At 31.7% G+C, this 25,735-nt stretch overlaps 5 protein-coding genes across 5 annotated transcripts; 2 read left to right on the top strand and 3 right to left on the bottom strand.

Moving 5' to 3' along the window:
- Nucleotides 1–6,604: 6,604 nt before the first annotated feature.
- Nucleotides 6,605–8,396, bottom strand: LOC17882673 (protein DMR6-LIKE OXYGENASE 2). Its single transcript, XM_023781197.1, is given in 4 exon segments — nucleotides 6,605–7,071; nucleotides 7,148–7,654; nucleotides 7,657–7,722; nucleotides 8,070–8,396. Coding segments are annotated over 4 exon segments (1,059 nt in total). The 5' UTR covers nucleotides 8,298–8,396; the 3' UTR covers nucleotides 6,605–6,813.
- A 5,413-nt stretch (nucleotides 8,397–13,809) lies between these two features.
- Nucleotides 13,810–15,109, top strand: LOC17882183 (nascent polypeptide-associated complex subunit alpha-like protein 4). The gene is made up of 4 exons (XM_006288510.2): nucleotides 13,810–13,973; nucleotides 14,059–14,146; nucleotides 14,360–14,484; nucleotides 14,577–15,109. The coding sequence occupies exons 1-4, from the start codon at nucleotides 13,899–13,901 to the stop codon at nucleotides 14,925–14,927; spliced, it is 639 nt and encodes a 212-aa protein (XP_006288572.2). The 5' UTR covers nucleotides 13,810–13,898; the 3' UTR covers nucleotides 14,928–15,109.
- Nucleotides 15,110–15,354: 245 nt separating this feature from the next.
- Nucleotides 15,355–18,302, bottom strand: LOC17884172 (putative protease Do-like 11, mitochondrial). The gene is made up of 9 exons (XM_023780333.1): nucleotides 18,282–18,302; nucleotides 17,531–17,957; nucleotides 17,204–17,452; nucleotides 16,878–17,070; nucleotides 16,509–16,768; nucleotides 16,133–16,260; nucleotides 15,858–16,052; nucleotides 15,722–15,772; nucleotides 15,355–15,648 (listed from the first exon to the last, which is right to left on the bottom strand). Exons 1-9 carry the CDS (start codon nucleotides 18,300–18,302, stop codon nucleotides 15,355–15,357), a joined length of 1,818 nt encoding a protein of 605 aa, XP_023636101.1.
- A 516-nt stretch (nucleotides 18,303–18,818) lies between these two features.
- LOC17882465 (putative protease Do-like 12, mitochondrial) lies at nucleotides 18,819–21,096 on the bottom strand. Its single transcript, XM_023780332.1, has 7 exons — nucleotides 21,063–21,096; nucleotides 20,234–20,429; nucleotides 19,799–20,075; nucleotides 19,593–19,703; nucleotides 19,311–19,487; nucleotides 19,138–19,188; nucleotides 18,819–19,013 (listed from the first exon to the last, which is right to left on the bottom strand). The coding sequence occupies exons 1-7, from the start codon at nucleotides 21,094–21,096 to the stop codon at nucleotides 18,819–18,821; spliced, it is 1,041 nt and encodes a 346-aa protein (XP_023636100.1).
- A 3,307-nt stretch (nucleotides 21,097–24,403) lies between these two features.
- Nucleotides 24,404–25,412, top strand: LOC17882182 (uclacyanin-3). Its single transcript, XM_006289177.2, has one exon. The coding sequence runs from the start codon at nucleotides 24,404–24,406 to the stop codon at nucleotides 25,385–25,387; it is 984 nt and encodes a 327-aa protein (XP_006289239.1). The 3' UTR covers nucleotides 25,388–25,412.
- The last annotated feature ends 323 nt before the right edge of the window (nucleotides 25,413–25,735 follow it).

Raw genomic sequence — 25,735 nt, 5'->3', positions numbered from 1 at the left:
CTTGAGGTCTAAATCTCAAGTAAGGTCAAAGTTTTCAACAAAATAAATACTATTCTTCTATGACCTTCTGTTTTCTCTTGGGATGGAATATATACGTCAGAAAGTTGTAAATGTTGTAAAATCTTATCAATATATAAAACAGTTGTTAGTAAAGTGATTAGTTAGTGTTACGTTTTCATTCGTAGAGTGGTGTAAATAATTTATTTTAAGAGAAGAATATCCAAACGAAGTGTTATGTATACGTAGAGACACGTACACATGATTAGGAACGTTGAAGTTATAATGTGACAAACAATAATTTTATTACATAGCATCAGCAAGCACTGACGTAAAAATCTAAAAGCAGTACGATACGATAATGTAAAATATATTTTAGACGACTTTTTCCCCCATATAGTTGGACTTTGAGTTACATAATAGTCCAAAACAAAAAAGCTTTTTACAGATTTAATGATATAGAAAGACCTAGCTTTTCTTACATAGTTTGTGTCACAAACTTAATGCATCTGTTTTATAGTTATATCGATTTCTTGTTTCGCAAGAAATTTAGGGTTTAGTAGATGGGATGAACTGGTCTACCATATGTAAGACATGAGACTGGTTGGATTAGTTTTTGACACATTTCTTCAGATTTACTAGATTTAACCTCTTGTCTTGATGTAGTTCTAGTTTGATATTGAGTCTAATAAACTTCGAATTTTACGAGTTCTTTGTCGAGGCTATATATGTATTGTGTGGGACTTGTACATACTACTTTTCTGGTTAATGAGAAACCAAATTAATTTGGCCTCTCTCTAAGTGCTTGAAATAACCTAATCTTAACGTTTTTAGGTTATTTCAAGCACTTAAAGAGTTGTTTCGATTACTCTAAGATTAAACAAATGTGCATGAGTCTTCTAGGTGCAAATACTGTATGACCCAAATGTGAGAAAACCGGAAAATAACATTAACAATGAGAAAACCGGTTCCACAAAACAAACCTACGTACGTTTAGTACTTTAGTTAACTACATTTGTAAACCAATTACGTTGTGTAATCTTTTCAAGTTTTAAAAGTAGAAAAGACGTCTGAGTTGTTTATATAGATGGGCTTGAAATATGTTGGGCTTTCACCTGCCAAGGTTCGGATCCTACTCTAGACAACTTGTTCTATTTTATTAAGACTAAAACAAAACATCGTATTGATTTGTCTTTATCATGTCAACCGGTGATCCTATAGCTTTAGTCGTCATTCGTCAATAATAAACGGTCGACTCACACCTTCAATGTTAATGTTTGTTTATGTTCTGGAAAAAAAAAGTTTTGGAAACGGAAAAACTATTGTTGGATATGGGCCTCGGCCCACGAGTCCCCTTCCACTAATCTACACTCGGTCCGGCAATAAAGAGCGACGTGGCACTACCTCTCACAAGACGACAAGCGATGATTAGACTTAAGCAACGGCCCAATCGTCACCCGGCCCAAGACGATCGGCCCATGACGGTCGGCTCGCGAGAATCTAACCTAAGGCGGTATCTTGTTATATCACTCACCTATAAAAAGAAAAAAGTTTGATGTGACAAGACAGAACATACATTTGAGAGGATAGAGAGTACAGCAGAGAGCTCGGCTCGTAGTCTCCTAGCGACGACCAGTTTCCATCCCCTTTTGTACTGTGTATTGTCGATCTCTGATCAATAAGACGAACATTTTTGTTCGACCCCTTTACTTAATATATTACCCTCCTTGTGACGAACTATCAATCAACAACTATTTTATATGAAATTAAGATATGGATACTTTTTTGGAAATATTAATATTATTAAACCGTATTACAGAATTTTTTGAAATAACACGTTAATTTATTTTAGATACTACAATAGATAGTTCACTACAAAAAAAAAACAACATATGTATTGTAATGGAAGAAAATCATAGCAAATCCTTCACAATTTGCAACGAGATACAGTTCCTCGCAACTAGAAAAACGTCGCTCTCTCGCATTATTCGCGAGTAATATAAAATTGTATCCCTAGCAAACGCAATAACCGTCCTTGTGCGACACGTTTTGCAACATTTTCTCCGCAGCCACTCGTAGGCTATGAATGTTTAGGAGATTTTTAAGTGGTTTTTAGGTTATAGATTTTAGATTTTAGTTTTAGATTTTAATTTTTTAGTTTTTGAATTTTACAATAAAGAAAAAAAATAAACAAAAAATATAAAAATAAAAAGTTACGTAGAAGAAATCTTAAAAACTATTTAAATTAGATTTTGGATTTTGTTAACAAATTGGTAAAAACTCTTAGAATCTGGAATCCCTATATTTTAAGGAATCCACTTTTTCCAAAATATTGAATGGCTACAAAACTGATTTTCTTAAAATCTAAAACCAAAAACCATTTTAAAAACTACATCCATTCAAGGCCTTATTCTCTTTTTTTTTTGGACAAACAGATCTTGTTTTCATTCATTCAAAAACAAAGGAATACAAGGTTTTAAAAGGTTTTCCAAAAAAAAAAAGAAAAAAAAAAGCCATGAATGGATGCTGTTTTTTAATTCAGTTTTTGGATTTGGTTTTTAATTTTTGAATTATAGATTTTAGTTTTAGATTTTTATATTAGTTTTTTGTATTAAAAATCCCAAAAATATAGTTTTTGGTTTTTGAGTAAAATAATGTAGAAAAACTAAAAACTAGATTCTCTAAATTTTACAAAACTTAAAAATCTAAAATCATGAATGGAAGATTACAACAAAATAGTTTTACTAAATTTTAGGGAATCCAAAAATTCAAAATCTTGATTGTTTGAAAATAAGTTTTTGAAAAACAAAAACCAAAATCCTTCCAAAATCCACTAAACATTCAAGGCCAAAAAAAAAAAAAAAAGCTTGATACAACAATACAAACATAGGGAAAAAAATAGATGTTGAACTGGACCTGGGCCTATAAGCTGTGGGAGTTGGGCCTTAAGAGAACAGGCCCAACAACCAAAACCCTAGTTTCCTTTGGACACAACGAAGCCTTGAGTGTTGTGGCTGGGCGGCGGCGAGCTGATGATCGGAGTTGAAAGAGGCATCGCCGAGAGTTGTGGTATAGGAGCATGCAAGACCGACAAGCTGCAGTACCACTTGGGAGGGGTGACCGAGGGGTCTGGGGAGGAGGAAGATTCAAGGATAAGGGTTAACCTTGCTGCGAATTTGCTATGCAATTCAATATTGTTGTTATCTGCTATTTCAGTAATAAAATGACCCTGGAATTTTTTTTAATAAATAAAATGAAGATTAAAATTCAAGTTGAAAAAGAAATTGTATATTACAAAACATTACCGAAAAAAAAAAAAATTGTCTTAAACATAAAAAAAAAAAAAAGTTCATCAACCATAATGTTTCAGACAGAGACGTTGTGTTCTGTCCTGTTGCAGGTGTGGTCGTGTTGTCTCATTTTGCAGGTGTGGTCGTATTCTTTCCTCTTGCAGGTGTGCTTGTGTTGGCCTCTGGTTTGGTTTCTGGATTCGGCATTGTACGGTTTGTGAAGCCGAACTTAGCAGCAAACTCAGGATCTTTCTCGGCGAAGTACTCAAAGTATGCATCATAGGTACGAATTTTCTCTGCAATTTGTTGTATTTTCTCCGCCTGAGATTGAAGACGAGCTTCAAGGGCAGCAAATTTATGCTCTCCGCCGCGCCCAGACATTATATATTTAAATACTTAAAACTTTGTTGTTTTTTTTTTCTTCTCTTTTAAAATGTTTTGTAAGTGTTTTTGTTATGATTTCCAAATCACTTCAACTTGCCTTTTATAGGCACATAATAAAAAAGTTTGCTATAGAATTGCTACTACGTTTGCAAGGGATTTGCGAGGGAAAATATTGTAGTTCATTTTATTGCGATAATTTTGCGAGGCTTGTATCTCTGCCGACAAGGTGGTTGTGCGTTCATTTAAGACGTGCTTGCCAACATCAACGGTCCTCGCAATGTCGACGCAAATGGGCTATGGATACAGTCTTTGTTAGTCCGTCGCAATATTTGCAAGGGACTTGCGAGAGAATAACACGTCCTTGCAATAGATTTGCAAATCCGTTGCATATTTGCAAGGGATTTGCGAGTGATTTGCGTGGTCTAGTTTTTCATATAACAGTTTTTTTGAAACTCCATTGCTAATTTGCTAGGGATTATTTTCGTCGCAATATGCGTGTTTTCTTGTATACTTTTAATTAAAAGATAAATATTAAAACACTCAAATCCATAAATTTATATTTTTTTATATATCATATATTCTTGTATATGTGTACTTAAATTAAATTTATTAAAATTTTAAGATATAAAAATAATCACTCTATATATCATTACTCAAAATATATATGTATTTTAAATTAGTTTCTAAATTAAAATGTAAGATTTCGTTAGATTTTCAAACTAGAAATTGATCATGTTTCTTCTATATAAAAAAATTAGAAATCGTGTTTTTGTTATAAGAAACGTTTCAGAAATGAGATACAGACCTCGATCGAGATAACATACAACCGATTATAATTTAGCGTATGGAAGCGAAAAAAAAATGTTCAGGTTGATTTATTTTCCTTTTTTATTTAAATAGACACCTGTTTTGTGGAAATATTTATTTTATAAGAACAATCAATACAATACGTACATATTATAATACGTTAATCATGAATAAAAAAAAATAATGGGAGTTTTCCATAAATAATTTAGGACCAGCTCGGCCAACTACACAATGCTTTAGGCATAGCATCACAAAACTTGGTGAGAAGATTTTCTTCATCACCATTAGGGTTAATATAGAATTTTTCTTTACCGACTACTTGTTTTTTTGCAGCCTTTTTTGCAAGTTTCTTCACAAACTTTTGGAGTATGTTTCTTCGTTGATTTCGAGCATTGATGGATGCAACGTTTCATACACATTTCAGCTTTGTTTGAATGAACAATGTGTGCTGATAACATCATCGTCAATATAGCTATAACCATGAAAACATTGCATGTTTTCTTCATCGCTTGAGACGCTACTCTTTCGTTTAGTGATACAACTTTTTTTAAAAACTCTTTGTTTATAAATGTGATAGAAGAAGATGATTTGGTGGGTAATGTTGGGTTTGTCTAGGTTGATTATATAGTAAAATTAGTTGTTCATTTTTAGCAATTGTTTTTTTAAATTTGATTCTTGCTTCTCTCTCATGGATGTATACAGCCAAAATTGTTGTGCTTTACTTTTTTAGGTATTAAAACAATTTATTACCATGTAATAGCAAATAAAACTCATAACTCATTCGATTATGAGGTTTTCTTATACAATAGCAAATAAAACTCATCTTTTACAGTTTTTAATTGGTGTTTTTTTCTTCTACGTTTACGTTTGATGCTTTAATAGCTTTTAAATAGTCCGATTTGTATGAAATATATGTTTATGATATAAGAACAAGATGACCAAAACAAAAGATAGAGAAGGCTTAGTTTTCACTTTTTTTATTTATTTTAATTCAAGTATATTTATTTGGATTTAGAAATTTTCATATATATGTTTAGTCATGTACAATATCAGATTTATAAGGACATGAGGGATTCCTAACCCAAATTTTATTTTCTTTTCTTCGAAAGACGTATAAATGAAACTTTAGATCTTAATTCTTTGGTTATCAAAATAAATAGATGTAAGAATTTAATTCTTTATAAAATACTAGTCATTTGATCTATTTCGAGTTGAGAAGTTCAGATGGACGACATTGTTTCGGGTAGTTAGTTCACTAATCGTTAATTATAAATAATTTTCACCAAAATATATTGAATATACCCACGCGCAGTATGAGTTCAAAACATAATAACTCTAATAAGGTTAAATTAGAAAGATAAAGAGACCTTCATCCAAAGGTAACCAAGACAGATAAGAATGTGAAACTACCAACTGAGAAGCTACTACTCAAAACTTAAAATTTTAGGAATTGTCAAAAAGTTGATGAGAAGCTTCCAAAGTTCCAAGTGATCCCGCATGAAGTTAAAATCGAATTGGCTGCATGGTTTGGGATAATGTGTTATCGACGTTGAAGTTTGTGGGTATGTCTTATTTTCAGTAGCCCCGGAGTTAATGCGTTTTATACTAACGAAGACTTATGATTGGGTTTAACATAGTAAACGAGAGACAGAGACTGTAAAGTTAATGCGTGTTGTTGGTTGACTGACCGATGATACCGCCATGTTCAAGTCCCCACTAGTCCACTACTAATCCCCAAATGTTACGGTAGCGGTTGCTTAATTGCGACTATAATGATGGTAAGGGCGACGCAAAATATATGTTGGACTTGTTTCGGTTCGATTCAAAAATTCTAGAAATCCGTAATTTTACGAAACAGATCAAATACCAAAAAAAATAGTATTCGTCAAAAGCGAAACAAATCATAAATACTATTCTTTCCGTTTTTTTTTAAATAATGTTCTCGCCAAAAAAAAATTGTTTCATTTTTAAGTTTTGTTTTCAATTTTGTATGCTAAAATGAAATGTCTTTAATATATTTTAACCAATCATATTTTACATCAAAATTTCTTATTAGTTAACTTCATTTTAGCTAATAATGTTTTTAGAAAGTGGGTAAATTTTATGTTTTCTTAATTTTATGTGTATAAACCTTAAACATCACTTAAATTGAAACGGAAGGAATACAATTGAAATATATTGTAAGAACAATTTTGTTTTATTTCTCAAGCAGATTTGTTTAATAAAGTAAACTACTTATTTTGAAATGACAACACAAAATGGGGTTTTAACTTCCCATCAAGAACCAAAGCACAACATAGACATGACTGATGATTGGATTCTAAAGTGCACTATCTTAGTTGGTGGAAGCTTTGAACGAGTCAACACAACTCTCAGTAGCAAATGCTGTGTCCCAAAACTTTTCGAAATACTCAGCATATGTAAAGCTTCTGTATATAGCAGGAGAGTCTTCTTCCTCATTGATCAACTCTTGTGCTGGACTAATCACAGCATCTTCAGAAGGACAATAGAAGGTAGGTATCGATATTCGCTCTTTGTCGCTGTTCACAACCGCTCTATGGAGAACACTCTTGTATTTGTCATTGCTTATAACCTAATTAAGAAGAGAAACAACCACAAAACATTAGCACAAGAAGGGAGAGGAGACTAAACGTTTTCAATTTGGTTACCTGCATTTGATCACCAAGGTTGACTATAAAAGTGTTGGGAACAGGTTTAACAGCAACCCATTTATCATCTTTAAACACTTGTAAACCAGAGACATCGTCTTGAAGTAGAACAGTGATCAAGTTTGCATCTTTATGTCCGGGAAGTCCATAAGTAAGCTCTGGTTGAGGACATGGTGGATAGTAGTTTATAGCCATGTGTTGACCATGTTTGCCTAGTGTTTTGCTTACACGGTCTTTAGGAAGACCTAAGCTCTCAGAGATTGCCTCAAGAAGTGTCAGAACTAAGGCTCTAACACTTGTGGCGTATTCAGCTGTGACTTCTCTGAAAGAGAGTGGTGTTGAGGGCCACTCGTTGATGAAATCTTCAATAGGGTAGCAATGGAGTCTAAGGAAGTCTCTCCAGTTAGAGACTTTCTCTTTGCACACGTTGAAACTTGTGGAGAGTCTCGTTGTCTTTTTGGTATCTGCTGAGTAATGCTTTACTCGTTCGCTCTCTGGTTGTCTTTTTGAAAAAACTCTCTCGCTACATTCATCATTCTCTTAATTGTTTCTTCTGGTACTCCATGGTTCTTGATCTGGAACATGCAATAGTAACATTTTGATTGTACATAACAAAGGCTGTTTTGTAATAAAATAGAGGAAACACAATGGCATGCAATGATACACTCATACAAGAGTAAATTCTAAAGAAAATAGAGTGTATTTTTTTAATAATAAAATGTAAAATTTTATTCAAAAAATACGTTTTTACAAGTAGTGCAACATTTACATAGACGGTTTGCAACCAAAAGTTCTAGACCGAAGCCTATACATTCTTTCAGATCCGAGACCAGATCATGTTATATTAAGAAAATATAGTGTATTGAAGAGAAAAAAGTAAATTGCTAAAGGAGCCATGGAAGTGAATAGTTCATGGACTTGCCTGGAAGAAGCCATAAGAGGAACATGCATGAGCAAACTGATTGATGATGTCAGCTCGATTGGGTCCATGGAGGTCTTGAAGATCTATTAAAGGGATTGTCTCACCGGAAGTTTCAACCTCGGACATGTTTGGACGGTCAGAGATTGGTCGGACGTAGTTTGAAGGAACGTGATCAACGACGGATGCGATGTCAGATACTAGGAGCTTTGATGTTGCTGATGCTGCCATGATTGGTGTGTAATCTGAAACGAGAGAGAGAGAGATGGAGAGATATGGTATCACACTTGAGTCATAGATGTGTTATATAAGGACATGGACACCACACAATTTTTACCACGTTGCCTAATATGAATTTGATTTTGTAACCTCCTCTTATATTTTCAAGAAATGACACGATTCTTACGTTACAGAAATTAAAAAATTTAACTAGGAAAAAAAAACAAAAAAAAAACTGTAGAGTTTATCTTGTTTTTCTCTTTGCTTTTTTTTGGGGCCATTTGTAACTTTTTTTTTTTTTGTCGACAATGTATTAATTTCTAGAAGTTAACAAAGGGAAACAGGTTTTGCATGTTAAGTTTATAAAAAGACAAAAGCAGTTAATATAGAAATTGTAACGTTTATTTTCTTCTTTTTCTTTCTCTCTTTTTTTCCATTTTAAAAGTTTTATATTTGTGTATACAATGTAAAATCAGAAGTTATAAAATAGAAAAAGAGGCTTTGCATGTTAATATTTAGCATGTGATTATTATATATAAAAGAGATAAAGATATGTATAAAGAAGTTGTAAAGTTTATTTATAAATTTTGATAGGAAGTAAAATAATAATAAATATAAATAAGAATAACAATAATAATAATAATAAATACGTACGATTAATTAGTAAGAAATATTTTTCTGTAGAAATAATTTTTTTTCCTCAAAAATGTGAGTTTAAATGAAATTCAAATTTAAGGTACGAATAAATGATGTTTAATTTTACAAATATTAGATTATAATATAGTGGGTTAGTTATTATGCAGAAAGTTTCTATAATTGTCGTATTCGAACTGTCGGGGTTCCGGCAAGCATTCCAAGATGCTTTACAAAAAAATTAATGCCGAAGTCAAAAAATATTTGACAAAAAGTTATAAGACAATACGACAAATGTTTAAAATTATGTCGGTATACAAAAATATAAAATGTTTATAGAATTCAAACTGACAGGATTCCGACAAACATTACGAGATTTTTGTCGCAAAGATTAAAGTTTGGAGGAGATCCTTGTCATGCTAACGGTACATCTTCCCTAAATTCAGAGTTTTCATCGACATAATATCTAACTCTAGATTAGGATACTATCGCTGGCTCAATACAAAACTTCTACTTACCAGATTTCGTTGATGACCAGAATTTCTATTAGATGGTCAATCACAACGAAACCCGAAAAATATGAATTCAAAAAAAGATTCAAGAATCGTCGATGCACTGGTGTATCAATATAAGTAAATAGATGTTTTGATTAGTTACACTGCGCAATCGTATAATGACATAAATTGCATAGTATAAATTTGCATTATAAAAAAATCTTAAAATAAATTTACTTAAAGACTATGGGGGAGTTATTGGGAGAATGATTTTTAAAGATTTTTAGAGTTTAAGATTCCATTGTTATTGGTTTATAGATTCTTAGATTCCTAATAAAATCTCTTGTTATTGGTGTATGTATTTTGTAATTCTATTTAAAATCCTTTGTTATTCAAAAAGTTGAGTATTTATTGATTTTCCAATTCTATCAAATTCTAGTGTTATTGGTTTAATGATTCCTTACATATTTAGTCATTAAAAACAACTTTCAAAATACTGCAATTCTCACAAGTATTTATAGAATCTATCATATGAAGAATCTATTAAACTCTAGAAATCTGGGTAAACATTATTTTAGAATCCACAAAAAATTTTGAGAATCTTAAAATCTCTAAACTTTAGAAATCCATAAACTCTTTTAAAATCATCCTCCCAATAACCCCCCTATGTTGATTTGATACATTTTGTATAATTGTACAATGTACTATTATATTATTTATATATACTTATATATACTTGTATTTAATAGACAGAATAATGTTTTAAATAAATTTTACTATATCTGAATTTATATTTAACTATAAAAATATTTAAAACGATGAGAGTTTTAATATTATTCGAAATGGTATAATTTCATTAGAAACAATTTTTTATTTTTTATTTCATTTTATGATTGCTATTATTTTAAATAAGAAAAATTCAATTATACAAATAACCAACTATATAACTATTTATTTACATATAAGCAACCGTATACCTATTTGCATTTCTAAAAATGATTATGTAAAAGAATTTAACTGATATTTTTTGTTGTATGATTACACTAAAACGTCACTCTACCGCCATACTTATAATCAATGGAAACAAAGAATTAGCTGCATTTTTTATGCCACTGACCACATTTAAAGACGTAATTAGTGTATATACAAACATGTGACAAAAGACGTAACGCCTAGACAATTTGTTATCTTATACTAAACAAAAAGACCAAAAATATGAGATATAGACAAAGGAAGATATATATGGCGTCAGCTCCCATGACGTCCGATGAGACGACGTCAGCATTTTGAACCCATCTTATAGATTCACATCATGCAAACGAAATGGTATTAAATGACTTTACTTGTTTTTGGGGTCAATGGATAAGGTTTGAGGTGACCACATCACATGTTATATCATCATTTTCACTAAAGGATATTGTAAATAAAAAAAACAAACAAATAAATACAAAACTTAGACAAACCACATCAGCCTAACCCAATAACACAATCGGGTAAACAAGATAAACAAAAGTTACTTGAAAAGGTCGAATTCTCCTTGAGCACGATTATAAAATCTATAAATTTCTAACAATCTTCACTCGTCATTGTTTTCCAAATACTTACAAAAAGTAGAATTCTCTAAGAAATCATGGTATTGATTGAATTTGATCTTCAAATCTTCTTGGTCTTTATTTAATAATGAATAGACTACATATCTAACAATTTTTGTTTTTCTTTTAATTAGTATGAAAGCGTTTTGGTTGAGGCAGAATTAAACCTTCTAAATGTATGATAAATAATTTTACAGAAGTAAAATATATAAAGTGACAATAAATTTATCCAGATTTTAGCCATATATATATATATATATATATATATATTTTTAATTATAAATTTTAATATTAACAAATCTAGTACAAAAAGATTTATTTAAGCAGTTTAGTTGGCAATACCAAAATAAGAGAAAGGTAGAGCGGAACCAAAAAAAAAAACAAGGAAAATGTCAAAAATGTTGTGAGAAGAATTTGTAGAAAAATAATCCAATAACACTCACTAACAATTTGATTATACAAAAAAAAAAGATATTTTAAAATACCTTCCATTTTTATATTGTGGTAAGATACATATATATAGATCTAGTATCTAACCGAGCGTCGAGAAAATATAATGTTTAAAATGAAAAGTTAAACTGATTTAAAACATTAGTTAAAGATTAGAAAATCATAAAGGCAAAATTACTGATTATGTGGAAGCAGTTGAAGGTGGTGATGTAGAAAATGAAAACGATTCATTTAAGAAAAATAAGCAAAAAAAGATCTAAAAAGTCTTTTAAATATGTTATTATATATGGTACATATTAATGATATGGTTAAATTTAAAATTAATTGGTAAATAGATATTACTGAAAGAAAAAAGTTCTTCTCATTTTTGCAATTTTTTCTGCCATCTCCAAAAAAAAAAACAGCTTAGTCGCGCAAATCATACAAATATAAAATAATTACTATAAAACATTTTAATTTTATGAAGTCAAATGTTTATAAAATAAATTAAATTTGATAAAATAATATGATAATAATTACTGAAAATATGATTTTATATTAATATTATTATTACTATAACTTCAATAAAAACTAGATTAGGTATGTATATATACGCAGATATATAAATTATGTTAAATTTTAAATAATATTCTAGATTATAATTATTTATTTTATATGAAAACTGAAAATAGGTAAAATGATGATGGCCAAGGTCACTTGTTCAATTTTCTACTATCAATAGTTGCACTCTTTTTTGTCTTGTTATCTTATTGAGCTCGTTCAGATTTGATTTCTTATGCAGGATACCTAATTGATTTCTAATGCATGTTGAGATTAGAAACTTATGAGTGTTTAGGAGAAGTGTCTTCCTATGCGTCACTGTCATATGCATAATGCACTAAAAGAGAAACAAGAATCTTAGACTTTAACTTCTGAATCTGAACAAACAATGTTGATTCAGATTTATCATCTCAATTAACGTAAATAAGCAAAATAATATCAGTTTTTAGGCAAAAAAAAGAATTATAACTTACCGCATCTAATTGGTTAGGACCCGTTGCAAAAATCGGATTCTTCAGCTTGATTATGATCTTCAATATAATCCAAATAAAGTTGATACAGTTCATCTCAATTAGCCAAAATAAGAAAAAAAAAACCTTTTTAAGAAACAAATTAAGACATCATGCTTCTAACTGGCAAAGATCTGTGGTAGAAACCAAATTTTTTGCCTTGACAGTTAACTTCTTAGTCGCAGGGGAAGAGCTCAATTTTGTGGTGGTTCTTGTTTTGAGAGAGACGCAACTTATGTTTGAATCGACGAACTAGCTTTTCGGTATCTTTTCTTTTGAATGGTCATCTTTATCAATCAATTTGATAGTATTTCTAGATGAGGATGGTTCCCAATACGATTCCCAAACACCCCCCCCCCCTTTATAGTTTACACGTCATCCTGATATATAAATAACTCTATATTTCATCATATTTTATCATACTAAAATTTTATTTTAATTCTATACATTCAATCCTAATGGATAAGACTATTAATAAAAATATAATAGAATAAAATATAAGTAAAAAAATTTTAAAATATTTGTTGCGTATTACTAATAATACTATAAAAACTATTACAAAATTGTTAATATGAGTAAACATATAATTAAATTCATCTTTGTAAGAATAAAATATAAACAATAAAGAAATTCTTTTTACCAATATTTACAATCCTTTTCCTTTTAGGATTAATAAGTTTTAGTTCATATAATTAATAAGACCATAATTATTTGTATGCAGTTTTTGTTTACTAATAATAATAATAATAATAATAATAATAATAATAATAATAATAACAATAATAATAATAATTTTGACAAATATATAATAATAATAATATTAATTATAGTTATCTTTAAAATTTTCATAAATGTATGTTATATTTTAATTTTATTTTACAATTTTAAACTTTATATTGAAATATTTAATTTTCTTATATATATATATTTTTTATGTTTTAATTGTTGAAAACAAAAATTTTGATACATGGAGATCTCTTATCGTTAAAATTGACACGTGTCACGATCATGTTAATTACTAACGTTGAAAACCAAGTTTTATGTATTAAGAATTTAAGATATATAGTTCCATTGTATTTGTAAATGAGAAGATGTGTGCAATCTAAAAATTATACTTTTTGGGCCTGGTACTATTCTATCTAATCCGAATTATTTGGGTTAATGTATTTTAAGTCAAATGGGCTGACTGATAAAACATAAACGGGCTATTTTATAAGGCCCATTAACTTATAGGGTAAGCCCCAAGCGCTCACTATCTTACGCTCTTCTTTATAAACATCGCCACTGCAACTGAGAGAAGGGTTAGTTTCGCTGCGCTGTTTTAAGGGTTTTCATTTTTTTTTGCCTTTTCTCTCCGAAGAAGAAGATAAGAAGAGGTTGAAGAAGAAGACGAAGATGCCAGGTCCCGTCATTGAGGAAGTGAATGAAGAGCAGCTCATGGATTCCATCAAAGAGCAGATGAAGCTCCAGGTTCGTAATCTCTTCTCTCTCTATGTGTTTTTGTTGATTTGAGCGTTGTTTCGATTTTGATTGGTTTGTTGTTGGTGTGGAGCAGAAGGAGAACGATGTTGTTGTTGAGGATGTGAAAGATGGAGATGAAGACGATGATGTTGATGACGACGACGACGATGAGATTGCTGATGGTATGTTTCTCTCTCGATTTGATTGTTTTGGACATAGAGATGATGATTTAGAGATGTTTCTGGAATCATTTTGTGGATTTGTTGTGATGGAATCGATTTGTTTGTAGAATCTGCTGATGAAATGTTTGATTAGGTTTATTGGATTTGATTGGATGTTACGAGTTTGGGGTTTTCATGTTGTTGTTGTGTCTGTTGTGTTGTGTGTATGTGAAGGAGCTGGTGAGAATGAGAGTTCCAAGCAAAGTAGAAGTGAGAAGAAGAGTCGTAAGGCTATGCTGAAACTTGGAATGAAACCAGTCACAGATGTTAGCAGAGTGACTATCAAGAGATCAAAGAATGTAAGAAACCACCTGAATGAGACTAATCTTTGTAATCGATGTTTCGTTTATGAATACGGATGTTTGATTATGTGTTTTTTGGTATTGTTTAGGTGTTGTTTGTCATCTCGAAGCCGGATGTTTTCAAGAGTCCTAACTCTGAGACCTATGTGATATTCGGTGAGGCCAAGATTGATGACATGAGCTCTCAGCTACAAGCACAAGCTGCACAGAGGTTCAAGATGCCCGACGTTGCGTCTATGCTACCTAACAATGATGCTTCTGAAGCAGCTTCGGTTCCACAAGAGGAGGACGAAGATGAAGATGTTGATGAGACTGGTGTTGAAGCTAAGGACATTGATCTTGTGATGACTCAAGCTGGTGTCTCGAGGCCTAAAGCTGTCAAGGCCCTTAAAGCCAATGATGGAGATATTGTTTCTGCCATTATGGAACTCACTACATAGGTTTGGTTGGGTTGCAGAGACTTGTGATTGTTCTCTTTTTCTTGTTGCTTCATTTCGGATTCGGTTAGCAAATCTTTTTGAACTTTATCCGTGTTTTTTTTAAGGCTATTTTTGCCCTCTGAGCCATAAACAATGTTGCTTCACATCTATAATTTGAGTCATTTGGTCTGAACATTGTTCAATCCCAGATTCAGAAGTATAGTATAGTATCAGACTATAAGTTATGCTGAACTCTCTTGCAATAGAGACTTTTGCAAAGAAGAAGAACAGTTGTTTTCTTCAACTTCTCTCCCATTCTTGTTTAGCTTCTCTCTTAAACAAACAAACAAAAACACTCTTTGAAAGGAGCTTCTCTCTTAAAAGACTTCAGCCAATTGCAAACAACAGTTAAACTCAAAGGACAAGTGTTTTGTTCTGTTTTCCGAAATCAATCCTTTTGTACTAGATCAAATATAGGACGAATACTCGAAGGAAGAAGGTTGATCCTATTGTCTTTGAACGGATCATCAAGCAACATAGGAAGACAAATGTCCTTAGATATATGCGACTTTATTCCGTGACGTTCGATGATCTGCAACGTTGCCGTTTTAGCAGATTCATAGTTTAGGACCATAACCTTATCATCTTGTAAGACCAGCTTCAAATCATTGGTGCAACATTTCTCAATCAGCTCGCATAGATGCTTCAAGTTCTTTACTTTCACTCTATTCACTTTCTTCACCTGTTTCCACCACAAACTAAGTATCTTTTCCTTGAAATGATAATTGCATAATACAAAGTATAAAATGAATTACCTGCAAACCATTTAAACTTGCATATCCTTTGTTGATATCATCTACTAATATCTACATCAAGAAACCAACAAATTCTCTAAGAACAATGCTTAAATGATACAAAAGACAGTATTAAGTGAAACTCGAAATACTTAACCTCGGAGATTACGACTAGTTGATGTTCACCAGGCTTTCTATGAGTTTCATGTAATGCATATTTGCACGAACTTTTGCACTCACATTCGTTCAAACCATCAAGATATGATTTAGTGAGAGGCGCAAAAACAAAACCCCCAAATATGTAATAACTTGGAAGGTTATAAAATTCTTGCACTTTAACGTTTGGTTTCACCTGTTTTCTGTACAAAGTGAATGTGAATGATCCTAGCAGAGTACTCAAAGCAATTTTACAAAGTGTAAATAAATTTTTACCGGTTTTAGACTGATATTGTACTCATGCTCTTTTCCATTTCGTAAAACTTTAACTAGGGCTTTCTCACCTGGTTTCTTTAAAGAAACCAAGTGGGAGCAATTTATCCTTCTCTTGTTTTGAAAAGGAACTGCATCAAACAAAAGCTCACTTCACAAATCACAAGTAAATTCATATCGTGAAAAAATCTCTATAGTCACTTGGCTATTCGTGGCTACGGTTTAATATTTGTGGCTATAGCGTCGTAGTTTAAAAAATTCGTATCTTTTTTTTTAAATCACCTTATAGCCACAAATTTTCGCTACTGTCAAGTGGCTATATGTTTTTTTTTACTAGTATAGGAGAACATTAAGCAAATGTATTGTACAATTATATTACCTTTCTCATCGTTTCCTATGGGAACACCATCGATCGCGAGAATGATATCATATTTTCTCAAAATCTTGTAAGCCCCCGACGACGAGGATATTTTGTTTATAAGAATTCCAGTCATTTCAGGGCTCATCTTAAAATGATTCCGGAGTTGAACATTTTCAAGAGATTGATATGATAGATCCAACGAGCCAAAACAAGAATATTGTCTACTCTCTTGAACACCACTTATAAAATGCTTAATTGTTGGAGTTGGGATCACAAAACTGCAATGTAGAAACCACAAAAACTCATCACCTCTTGATGCAAATGTATGTAAATCGATTTTTTCGACGATTTACAGTTTAAGCTTTAAACTTTAAACTTTTAACTTACCCTGAGTTCTTCTTAGGGGAAAATGCATATGCTACACCAACGACTTTGTTTCCCATAATTACCGGGCCACCAGTATTTCCATGGTCGATACTTGCATCAATTTGTATTGATAGCAAATCCTTGTCACTGTGATCATATTCTTTAGTTTCAACTCTAAGTACAAGACCTTTTGTAACGCAAATATTGTCACCACCTGCACTTAAGCACATTAACTCTAGTAACCAAATCACAATATAAATAAATAAAATTCATCATTTAACATAATTTTTTGGTATATTAGAAAATGAATTATAAGATCATAAGTAAATAAATACCTTCTGAATAACCAACAACAGACACAACTTCTTGGAGAGGTGGTATATCTCCAAGCTCCAAGAGATACATACCATCCCAAAACTTGTCGCTATCAATATCCAAGATAGCCAAATCACATTCATGTGAAATTTTTACAACTTTTGCTTTGTAATTAATCGAAGAGCCATGTCTTTTGACGTTCACGGATGTGTGATCATTCATTGCTATCACCACATGTGCGTTTGTAAGAATTTTCTTTCCCGCGATTTCGATTGCGAATCCTACATGAATCAGTAATATGTCAAGCCAAAGTAACCAAAACTTTGATGTGAGCTTTAAGATAAAGTATAGTCACATACCTGATCCCTTGGATGATTCTTCTGAATGAGTCTCCCAAGGTTTGAATTTGCCATACACGGTAGAGGTAGATGATACCTCTACAACTGAGTTCAGCATCAATTCATTAACCGGACCGCTTTCTTCTATTTTCTTCCACCGTTCTACCTGCTTCTCACCTTCCTGCATTGTATTGATCTTTCTAATTAAGCCAGTTACTAATTGAAGAATCACATCCTTTTCTGATGCAGCCATGCTCTTCTCTGATGCAGCCATGCTCTTCCTGTATAGATCTTTGTATCTTGAAACTCGGCTGGTCGTTGTTACCGTTGGAAGTGAATTGGTTAGTGCATTATTGTTACTTAGGAAGAAGAGAGAAGAGAGTAAACTAGGAACCCTAGCTCTCGAGTACCGTCCTAATGTATTATGTATCAACACGTCGTGAAAACCCTATCAAGCTTATTGAAAACTTACTATTTAATAGGAAGTCCCTTTTTAATCAAAGGGTTTCCATTTTTTGTCTTCAGAACTTTACTTTTATCTTATCGTAGAGATAATTGTTTACTTTTTCTCCAAGGAACCTTCTTTAAAATTTCATTGACCTTTATTTTTCTTTGAAATTTGGACAAATCATGTATTAAATGCTTTATTTTTTAAAAGTCGTGTTTCCCAAATATGTATTTTTTTTTAATTATTGCAGATTATGATAACTGTTACAAAAATAATTATACCATGGGTAATTCTTTCTGACCCTGGAGATCTTAGAAACATTACTAAATGCTTGATCAACACCATTATACCAAGGGGCTTCTGTTTTCGAAATACTTTACATGCTCTTCTTATCATATATAGAAAGCTCCCAACTCATTTGTTCTTTAGTATTATACAAAAACAAAAGATTCTTTATATTAAGTTGAATCCAAACCTTTTTAAAAATCTTGTTGTTAGCCTTCGACAGGCCATAAACAATAGTAGTTATTATTATTATTATTATTATTATTTTTTTTTTGTTATTAAGAGTTTCAGAGCCTTAGACCCGTAGTCCCCATAGGATTCGGAGAAAACAACCCCTGACCAAATGAAAATATCTAGTGATTTCGCATTTGGAATGAATTGATCATTGATCTAGATCAACAAGGCAACTCCTTCTCTCAAGAGAAAACCATTAAACCAAGACCACTTGGTTAACCCTAGTATATTTGAACGTCTGAACGCAGCAAATAAAGCCAACTCGGCAACTCCCAAAGCAGAAGGTCAATCCTTTACATTATCTTTGATGGGATTTATCAAGTTGCTCGCCGATCGGAAGACTCACTCAATGGCCCAAGCCGACTTTATATTGTGACGTTCCAAGATCTCAAATGTTGCCTTTTTAGCAGATTTATAGTTGAGGACTATAACTTTGTCATCTTCCAAGTCCAGCCTCAGATTTTTTCTACAACATCCTTCTATTAGTTCACACAAGTGTTTCAAATTCTTTACTTTCACTCCATTAACTTTTTTCACCTGTTCCCACACCACAAATATATATTTTAGTTTAGCCAAAACATAACCATGTTTCTCAAGACAAATGAATAAGTCTTGTTTGGGATTCATGCATATATCCGACTAAGTCTCATAGATGATTTACCTGTAAATCTTCGAGATCACTGTATCCTTGGTTAATGTCATGTGACATTACCTAAAATATAAATATAGAAAAGAAAAAAAGATATTATCTTAGTAGCTTAATTAACTATAAAATTGGTATAGAGTTTTAAAATAAATAAAAAAATCAGTATTGTGGACAAAGAAAAAGCAAACCTGAGATATTATGACATGCTGCTCATCGGTAAATTCGTACTGATCATGTAATACACATCCACACATATAGCTCAAATCATCGATGTACAATTTAGTGAGAGGCACAAAAACAAAACCACCGAATATGTAATAACTTGGAATGTTATAATATTGTTGCACTGAAATGTGTGGTTTCACCTAACCACAACAAAACAATACAAACAAAATGTAAATCAATGTAACATAGCCAACAAATTGGAAAGGAGTCATATATAAATATTTTGATAACAAATCAGAACTTACCGGCTTTAGACTGATATTGTACTCATGCTCTTTTCCCTTCCTCAAAACCTTTACTAAGATTTTTTCATATGGTTTCTTCATAGAGATCAAATGATTGAAACTTATTCGTTCCTCGTTTCGAAAAGGAACTGCATCAAACATATATTCATCACTTATATAGGTAAACATCGAAAACATTTACGCGATGTAAAATATATATATAGTACTTTACCTTTCCCATCAAGTCCTATTGGAACACCATCAATTGCGAGAATGATGTCATTCTTTCTCAGAATTTTGTAAGCCCCGGACGACGAGTTTATTTTGTTTATAAGAACTCCTGTCATTTCCGGACTCATCTTAAAATGATCACGGATGTGATCATTTTCGAGAGATTGATATGATAGAATTAGTGAGCCAAAAATGGCGTTTTGAGAGCTTTCTTCTGCACTACTAGCTATGAAATGTCTAATTATTGGAGTTGGGATTACATCACCGTGAGTCCTGCAAAAAACACATCAAGAAAAATATATGCATGTGTATACCAAAGAGAACCGATAAAACAGTGCAAAAATATTCAAAAAAATTGAAGGTTTCAGTTGCACCTCTTGATGAACAAATGTATGCAAAACTAATATCCATGATTTAAGGTTTTAACTTACCCAATTCTTTTCCCACTTTTACAACTTTGTAATGCTACACCAAGGACTTTGTTTCCCGTAATAACAGGGCCACCACTATTTCCACCGTTAATAGTTCCATCAATTTGTATTGTCAGTAGTTTTGTGGAACTTCGAAGGTATATTTCAGTGCAAACTTCGGTTACAAAACCTTTTGTAACACATATTGTGTCACCGGCTACATAAATCAGAGAGTTTCATCAATTATCAACCAAAAAAGAAAAGTTTAATGTATAATTTTTAGTAAACGTGACTATGCGAAGAATGAACTCATACGAATATAGAAAAATGTGAGCACACACACCTATCTCTCTTCTATTCCAATACTATACCGTTCACTACTCATACGATCATTTGTATTGATAGAAGATTAATGTTGTCACACTAACCTTTTGTAATTGCCTACAGTTAAGCATATTAATTCTAGCTAGTAACCACAGTTGAATAAAGTATTATCCTTTAACAAAACTTCTAGTAAGACCATAGGAAACTTGAGGAAACATCTACCCCTCTTCCACTGCCATGCATATATACCGCAGTCGCAGGAGCCTGCGATTGCGACTGAAAGTTGTTCGTTTCATAATCGCAGGATCCTGCGATTAAAAATTTTGATCGCAAGAGAAAACAGCGACGCGACTGTTTTAATTGCAATTAGTCGCAGCGACCAGTCACGCGATTATGAAACGATACGTTATACGTGTCTCCCCTACTACTTTCGTGCTCCTTTTGTTAATGCACACGGAATCAAAAGCGACCCGGCTAGAGATTGTTACCGTCGGGTGTAGTGCCCTTACCGAGACACCATACTAACACATGACCACAAAAGCATATTGACTATTATTCATCTTAATGAAAATTTGAATCTCTTTATATCTCGTTGATATATATATATAATCAAAATTTAATTAAAAGAAAATTTTACATTTATAAAAAAAACATATATATATATATATATATATATTATCAAAATTTAATTAAAAGAAAATTTTACATTTATCAAAAAAAACTTAAATTTTTTTCCTTTTTTTTGCATGAATACTTTTTTTCATCTATTATTAGAGGTTCCGTTTTTCCTAAGGCATTGTTTTTAACTAAAAGGATGCTCTCGAAATATATATGACTCTTCCCGTTTTCTCTTGGTGATAAAGTGCATTCGTGGGAACGTGACTATGTGATTTTATATCCACACTTAATAAGAATATATTAAATAAAGAGAAATTCCTTTGAATAACATATTTTAAGTTTGTTTTACCAAAAATACCATAATTTTTTTTAATTTCAAAAATTCACAAAGAGTTTATTTTTCCAAAAATATCATAAACAGATAGAATTTTTTTTTTATGTTTGGGTTGACTATTTATATTTAGGCTATAGTTTTTAGGGGTAGAGTTTAATGTTTAGAATTTAGAAATTAATTTTAGATGTTAAAAATGTTATATTTAATTTTGTGATATTTTTGAAAAATACCTATTTTAGTGGTATTTAAAAGAATTTCTGTTAAACAAAATTGTTTTAAATCAGAGAATACTTCTAAAGACCGAGCCCACCGGTCTTGTAGACTTGTCTCCACCTTTCACTTTTATCTTTTTACTTTCCCTAATTAGTAATATTTATTTTTAGCCTCGATTAGTATATTATATTTATAGTAGGTGTTATTGACAAAGAAAAAATATTACGAGAAGCTATAAGTTTTTTATAACTTTGAGAGACTATCTGTTTATCATTTTCAAAAGTCATGAAATTTGGTGTTTCGTTTATGTTTTATTGTGTTACCACAATCCTCATTCTAAGCCTTGTTAGAGGTACGTAATTTTAGTGATTTATTTCTTCTTTTTTTGTATCAACGATGTTTATCTAAATATTATACATATATTAACAAATCATTTTTGGTTGATATAGACGTGGAATCTAAGGAAAAGCGAATGTGCGATTTCAAGAAAGTTTATCCTGGAAAATGTGGAATTAATGGAGTATGGACGTGCTTCACCAACATAATGCAACTTCCTAATCGGCCAAAAAATGTTCCCATCAGAAATTTTGCATGTTCTGATATTCCAAATACTCCTGACCGTACGTGTAAATATTTATATGAATGTTGAGTCGTCTCTCTATACAATATAACTAAAATCTCTTAACCAATAAATAAGATGGAAGGTATCGAGAGTTTTTGGTGTCTTCCTTTATCGAGAAATGTAATGTAAGTGTTTCTTCAAATTATATTACTTTTGATAAATTTATGCTATTAACTTTTACGAATAGTTTTATTTTATAATAAGTTATGTATATTTTGTTACTTTATAAAGAATTTTCATTAAGATTAAGAATAGAGAAAGTCGTTGCATTGGAAATCGATCTATTCTCTTTATTTTAATAATATGTTTTCCAAATCTCCAGGTCCAATTAGTGTTACTATTGATTAATGGCTTAACAATTTTTCAAAAAAGTATATACATATATTTATGCGCAAAAATATAGCAATTAAAAAGTCAATTAAATATGACCTTTGTTTGGGAAAATCAATTCCTCTAGTTTCAAAAAGGAACATTATATTATACTCTCATTGTTTCATAAAAATATGTCATTTTGACACATTTCACAAAAATTAAGAAAAAATTAAAGTATACATATATGTTCCTATTTAATAAATGATTAATGGTTTAATTAATTATAGATAAAGGTAAAATTTGGAAATATAGAATGATACTCCTTATGTCACAAATTTTTATTTTCTGGAAAACGTCTAACTAAGATTAACAAGCATTGTCAATTGGTAATAAACTAAATTTCGTACGAAAACTGAAAATCTCGTGCACTATTTAATGCTTAAATCAATAGAGTTCTTTTGAATCAACCAATTTCTATGGAATCAACCGATTCGTTATAATCAACTTTGGAAAAGTTTAACCTTGGCAAAGTTTAATATATGTTTAATAAGCATTCTTTATTGCTTATTAGTAATGCTACAGACGATCAGGGATAAAACTTTAAACAGAGATGTTGATAGTCATTAAGATCAGTGCAATCCTATTATAACCCAAGTAAAATACATGATTTATAACTTGAGGAAGTTATATGAAAATATTTTAGATTTTTATGATTACGGAAGAAGATAGACAAGAAGACATTGTAAATTATAAATAATTTCAATCACAATAACAATTCTTCCATGTATGAGAAATTAATAATAATTTTTTTTAATAATCTTCAAAAGTATCTAGAGCTTAAAATTGTTGTTCCCTGTTCGTATAGTCTGCATCATAATTTTTGAGTAATATTACCATATTTTCTTACATAAAAAATACAAATTTTGTTTCTTTCATCTTTTTTCTAATTTAAAATTGATTTTATCCTTAAATATAGTATTACGTGACATATTACTCTATTTTCAGTGGTTAAATTAGTAGGAGGTGAATGAGGAGGTATTTTTCATTTTGGTTTAAGTGGATTTTGTTAAGTTAATTTATTTACTTTTTATCTAGATGAACCAAAGTTCTTTTTTGTTTGTAAGCATAATATAGTACATACTCCCTCTGTTCCAAGGTTAATTCTTTTTATCTCTATATATATATATATATATATATATATATATATATTGAAATTGAAAAAAAAAAAAACAAGTGTATGGTTAGATTTTTGAAAATATAAATATGTAGAATTTGATCAAGCACATCATATATAAATCCTATTATCTACTCAATATATACATCATGTTATCACAAAAGATTGAAATTAGTTGAAGTATATAATTTGTGAACGAGCTCCTTGCGTAGTTGTAAATAAGATATATATTTCTTAATATATTAAATTTTAAACACACACAAAAAAACTAATTAGAGTAAGGATTCAAAAAGATGTGACTCTAATTCCTAAAAGGAACATTATCTTATATATTAGTCATGTTAAAAAAAAACAAAAAATTATTAAAAAATAACAATAATACAAAAAGATTAACTTCGGTTCATATAGATAAATACGAAGAAAAACTAAATTAAATTCCTAATAGGGCAAGGAGTAAGATAAGAAGAGCTCGTAAATTTTATATAAATAGGGCACATACGTGACTTCTTTATTCACACACAAATTCAACAATACTTCTCATAGAGAGCTGAGTTGTTTAGATATCTCATCATCTTTCTACATACGTTTCGAATCATGGTGACAAAGAAGATCTTTGGCTTTGTTCTTGTGATCATGTTTCTTCTCTTGGGTTCAAGCTCTGCTAAAACCTACAAAGTCGGAGGTTCCAATTACGGTTGGACTGTGAGTGACGACTCTTGGACAGAACATAAGGAATTCCACGTCGGAGATTCTCTCGTGTTCGAATACGACAAGAACGTCAACGACGTAACTCAAGTCTCTAACTCTTTGCAGTATGAGTCATGTGATAACTCTTCTCCCAAAGTTGTTTACAACACAGGACACGATGTCGTGACCTTCAAGGAACCAGGACATCACTATTTTATCACCTCCAATCATATTCAATGCGTTGGGGGACTGAAACTTGATGTTCTTGTCGTCCATGGGCCGTCAAGTCCGAGTCCTCCTCCACCACCACCACCATCGAGGAAGATCCATGGCCCATCACGTCCGACTCCTTCACCACCACCACCGAGTAAGAACCATGGCCCGTCACGTCAGATTCCTCCACCACCTCCTAGCAAGGACAATGGCCCCTCACGTCAGAGTCCTCCACCACCGAGCAAGATCCTTCCTTCTGCTGAAAGAATGCACGCGGTCGGTGACTCAAGCGGGTGGAGCGTATACAACAGTTACTACTATGAAAAGTGGAGTGAAGATAGACAATTTCGTGTTGGAGATACTCTCTTTTTCGAATACAACAAACACATCAACGACGTTAGAGAAGTCAGCAATGAACTTGACTTTGAATCCTGCAACCCAACTTCTACAATAGCCGTCTACAAGACCGGACACGACATCGTTAGGCTCACCAGACCAGGAGTGCATTACTTCGTAAGCTTAAAGTCCGGTCTTTGTCATGCTGGGATTAAGCTTCGAGTCACGGTGCAACCATCAACCGAAGACGTTACTGTGCCGGATGTTCCCAAGATGAAGTTGTCACCTATTAACCGCTGCACGAGGTGGTGGTGGTTATGTAGTTTCAGACGTCATCACTAAGCATTCGGATCAACTAAGTAGTCAACCACTGAGATTACTTTAAGGGTTTTGTTTTGGTTTTTTGGTTTTCTTTTTGCGTTTAGATTTTTCCATATGTTTTTTCTTACAATTTTCAACGTTTCTATTTAATTTGATCATATGAGAATAAAGTCATTAACATGAACACGTCGCATAATATCACAAGCCCATGTGTTATTAGATTCTGATGCATCAACGGAAACCCTAGTATAAACAATAGCAAGATTGATATCTTTTGAAATTTAACCCAAAAAAAATATAATCTATTGAAAAACTTGTAGCTTTCTTGTCAACCAAGAAAGTGCCCATCAAAGAGCATCAAGTGGATTT

The sequence above is a fragment of the Capsella rubella genome, unplaced genomic scaffold (genome assembly GCF_000375325.1).
Source record: "Capsella rubella cultivar Monte Gargano unplaced genomic scaffold, Caprub1_0 scaffold_6, whole genome shotgun sequence".
Classification (NCBI taxonomy): Eukaryota; Viridiplantae; Streptophyta; class Magnoliopsida; order Brassicales; family Brassicaceae; genus Capsella; species Capsella rubella.
This window is presented reverse-complemented; position numbering and strand designations above follow the sequence as displayed.

Excerpts from the sequence above, each read along its gene's own strand:
- LOC17882183 (XM_006288510.2), top strand. The coding sequence starts at position 13,899 with ATGCCAGGTCCCGTCATTGAGGAAGTGAATGAAGAGCAGCTCATGGAT. Across the intron at positions 13,974-14,058 it reads AAGAGCAGATGAAGCTCCAG|AAGGAGAACGATGTTGTTGT; the intron begins GTTCGTAATCTC and ends GGTGTGGAGCAG. Across the intron at positions 14,485-14,576 it reads CTATCAAGAGATCAAAGAAT|GTGTTGTTTGTCATCTCGAA; the intron begins GTAAGAAACCAC and ends GGTATTGTTTAG.
- LOC17884172 (XM_023780333.1), bottom strand. The coding sequence starts at position 18,302 with ATGGTGTTGATCAAGCATTTA. Across the intron at positions 17,453-17,530 it reads AGAATCATCCAAGGGATCAG|GATTCGCAATCGAAATCGCG; the intron begins GTATGTGACTAT and ends TGATTCATGTAG. Across the intron at positions 15,649-15,721 it reads CAAGTTTAAATGGTTTGCAG|GTGAAGAAAGTGAATAGAGT; the intron begins GTAATTCATTTT and ends TGGTGGAAACAG.
- LOC17882465 (XM_023780332.1), bottom strand. The coding sequence starts at position 21,096 with ATGAATAATAGTCAATATGCTTTTGTGGTCATGT. Across the intron at positions 20,430-21,062 it reads ATATGCTTTTGTGGTCATGT|CCGGTGACACAATATGTGTT; the intron begins GTTAGTATGGTG and ends TGATTTATGTAG. Across the intron at positions 20,076-20,233 it reads AAAAGTGGGAAAAGAATTGG|GACTCACGGTGATGTAATCC; the intron begins GTAAGTTAAAAC and ends TGTTTTTTGCAG.
- LOC17882182 (XM_006289177.2), top strand. The coding sequence starts at position 24,404 with ATGGTGACAAAGAAGATCTTTGGCTTTGTTCTTGTGATCATGTTTCTT.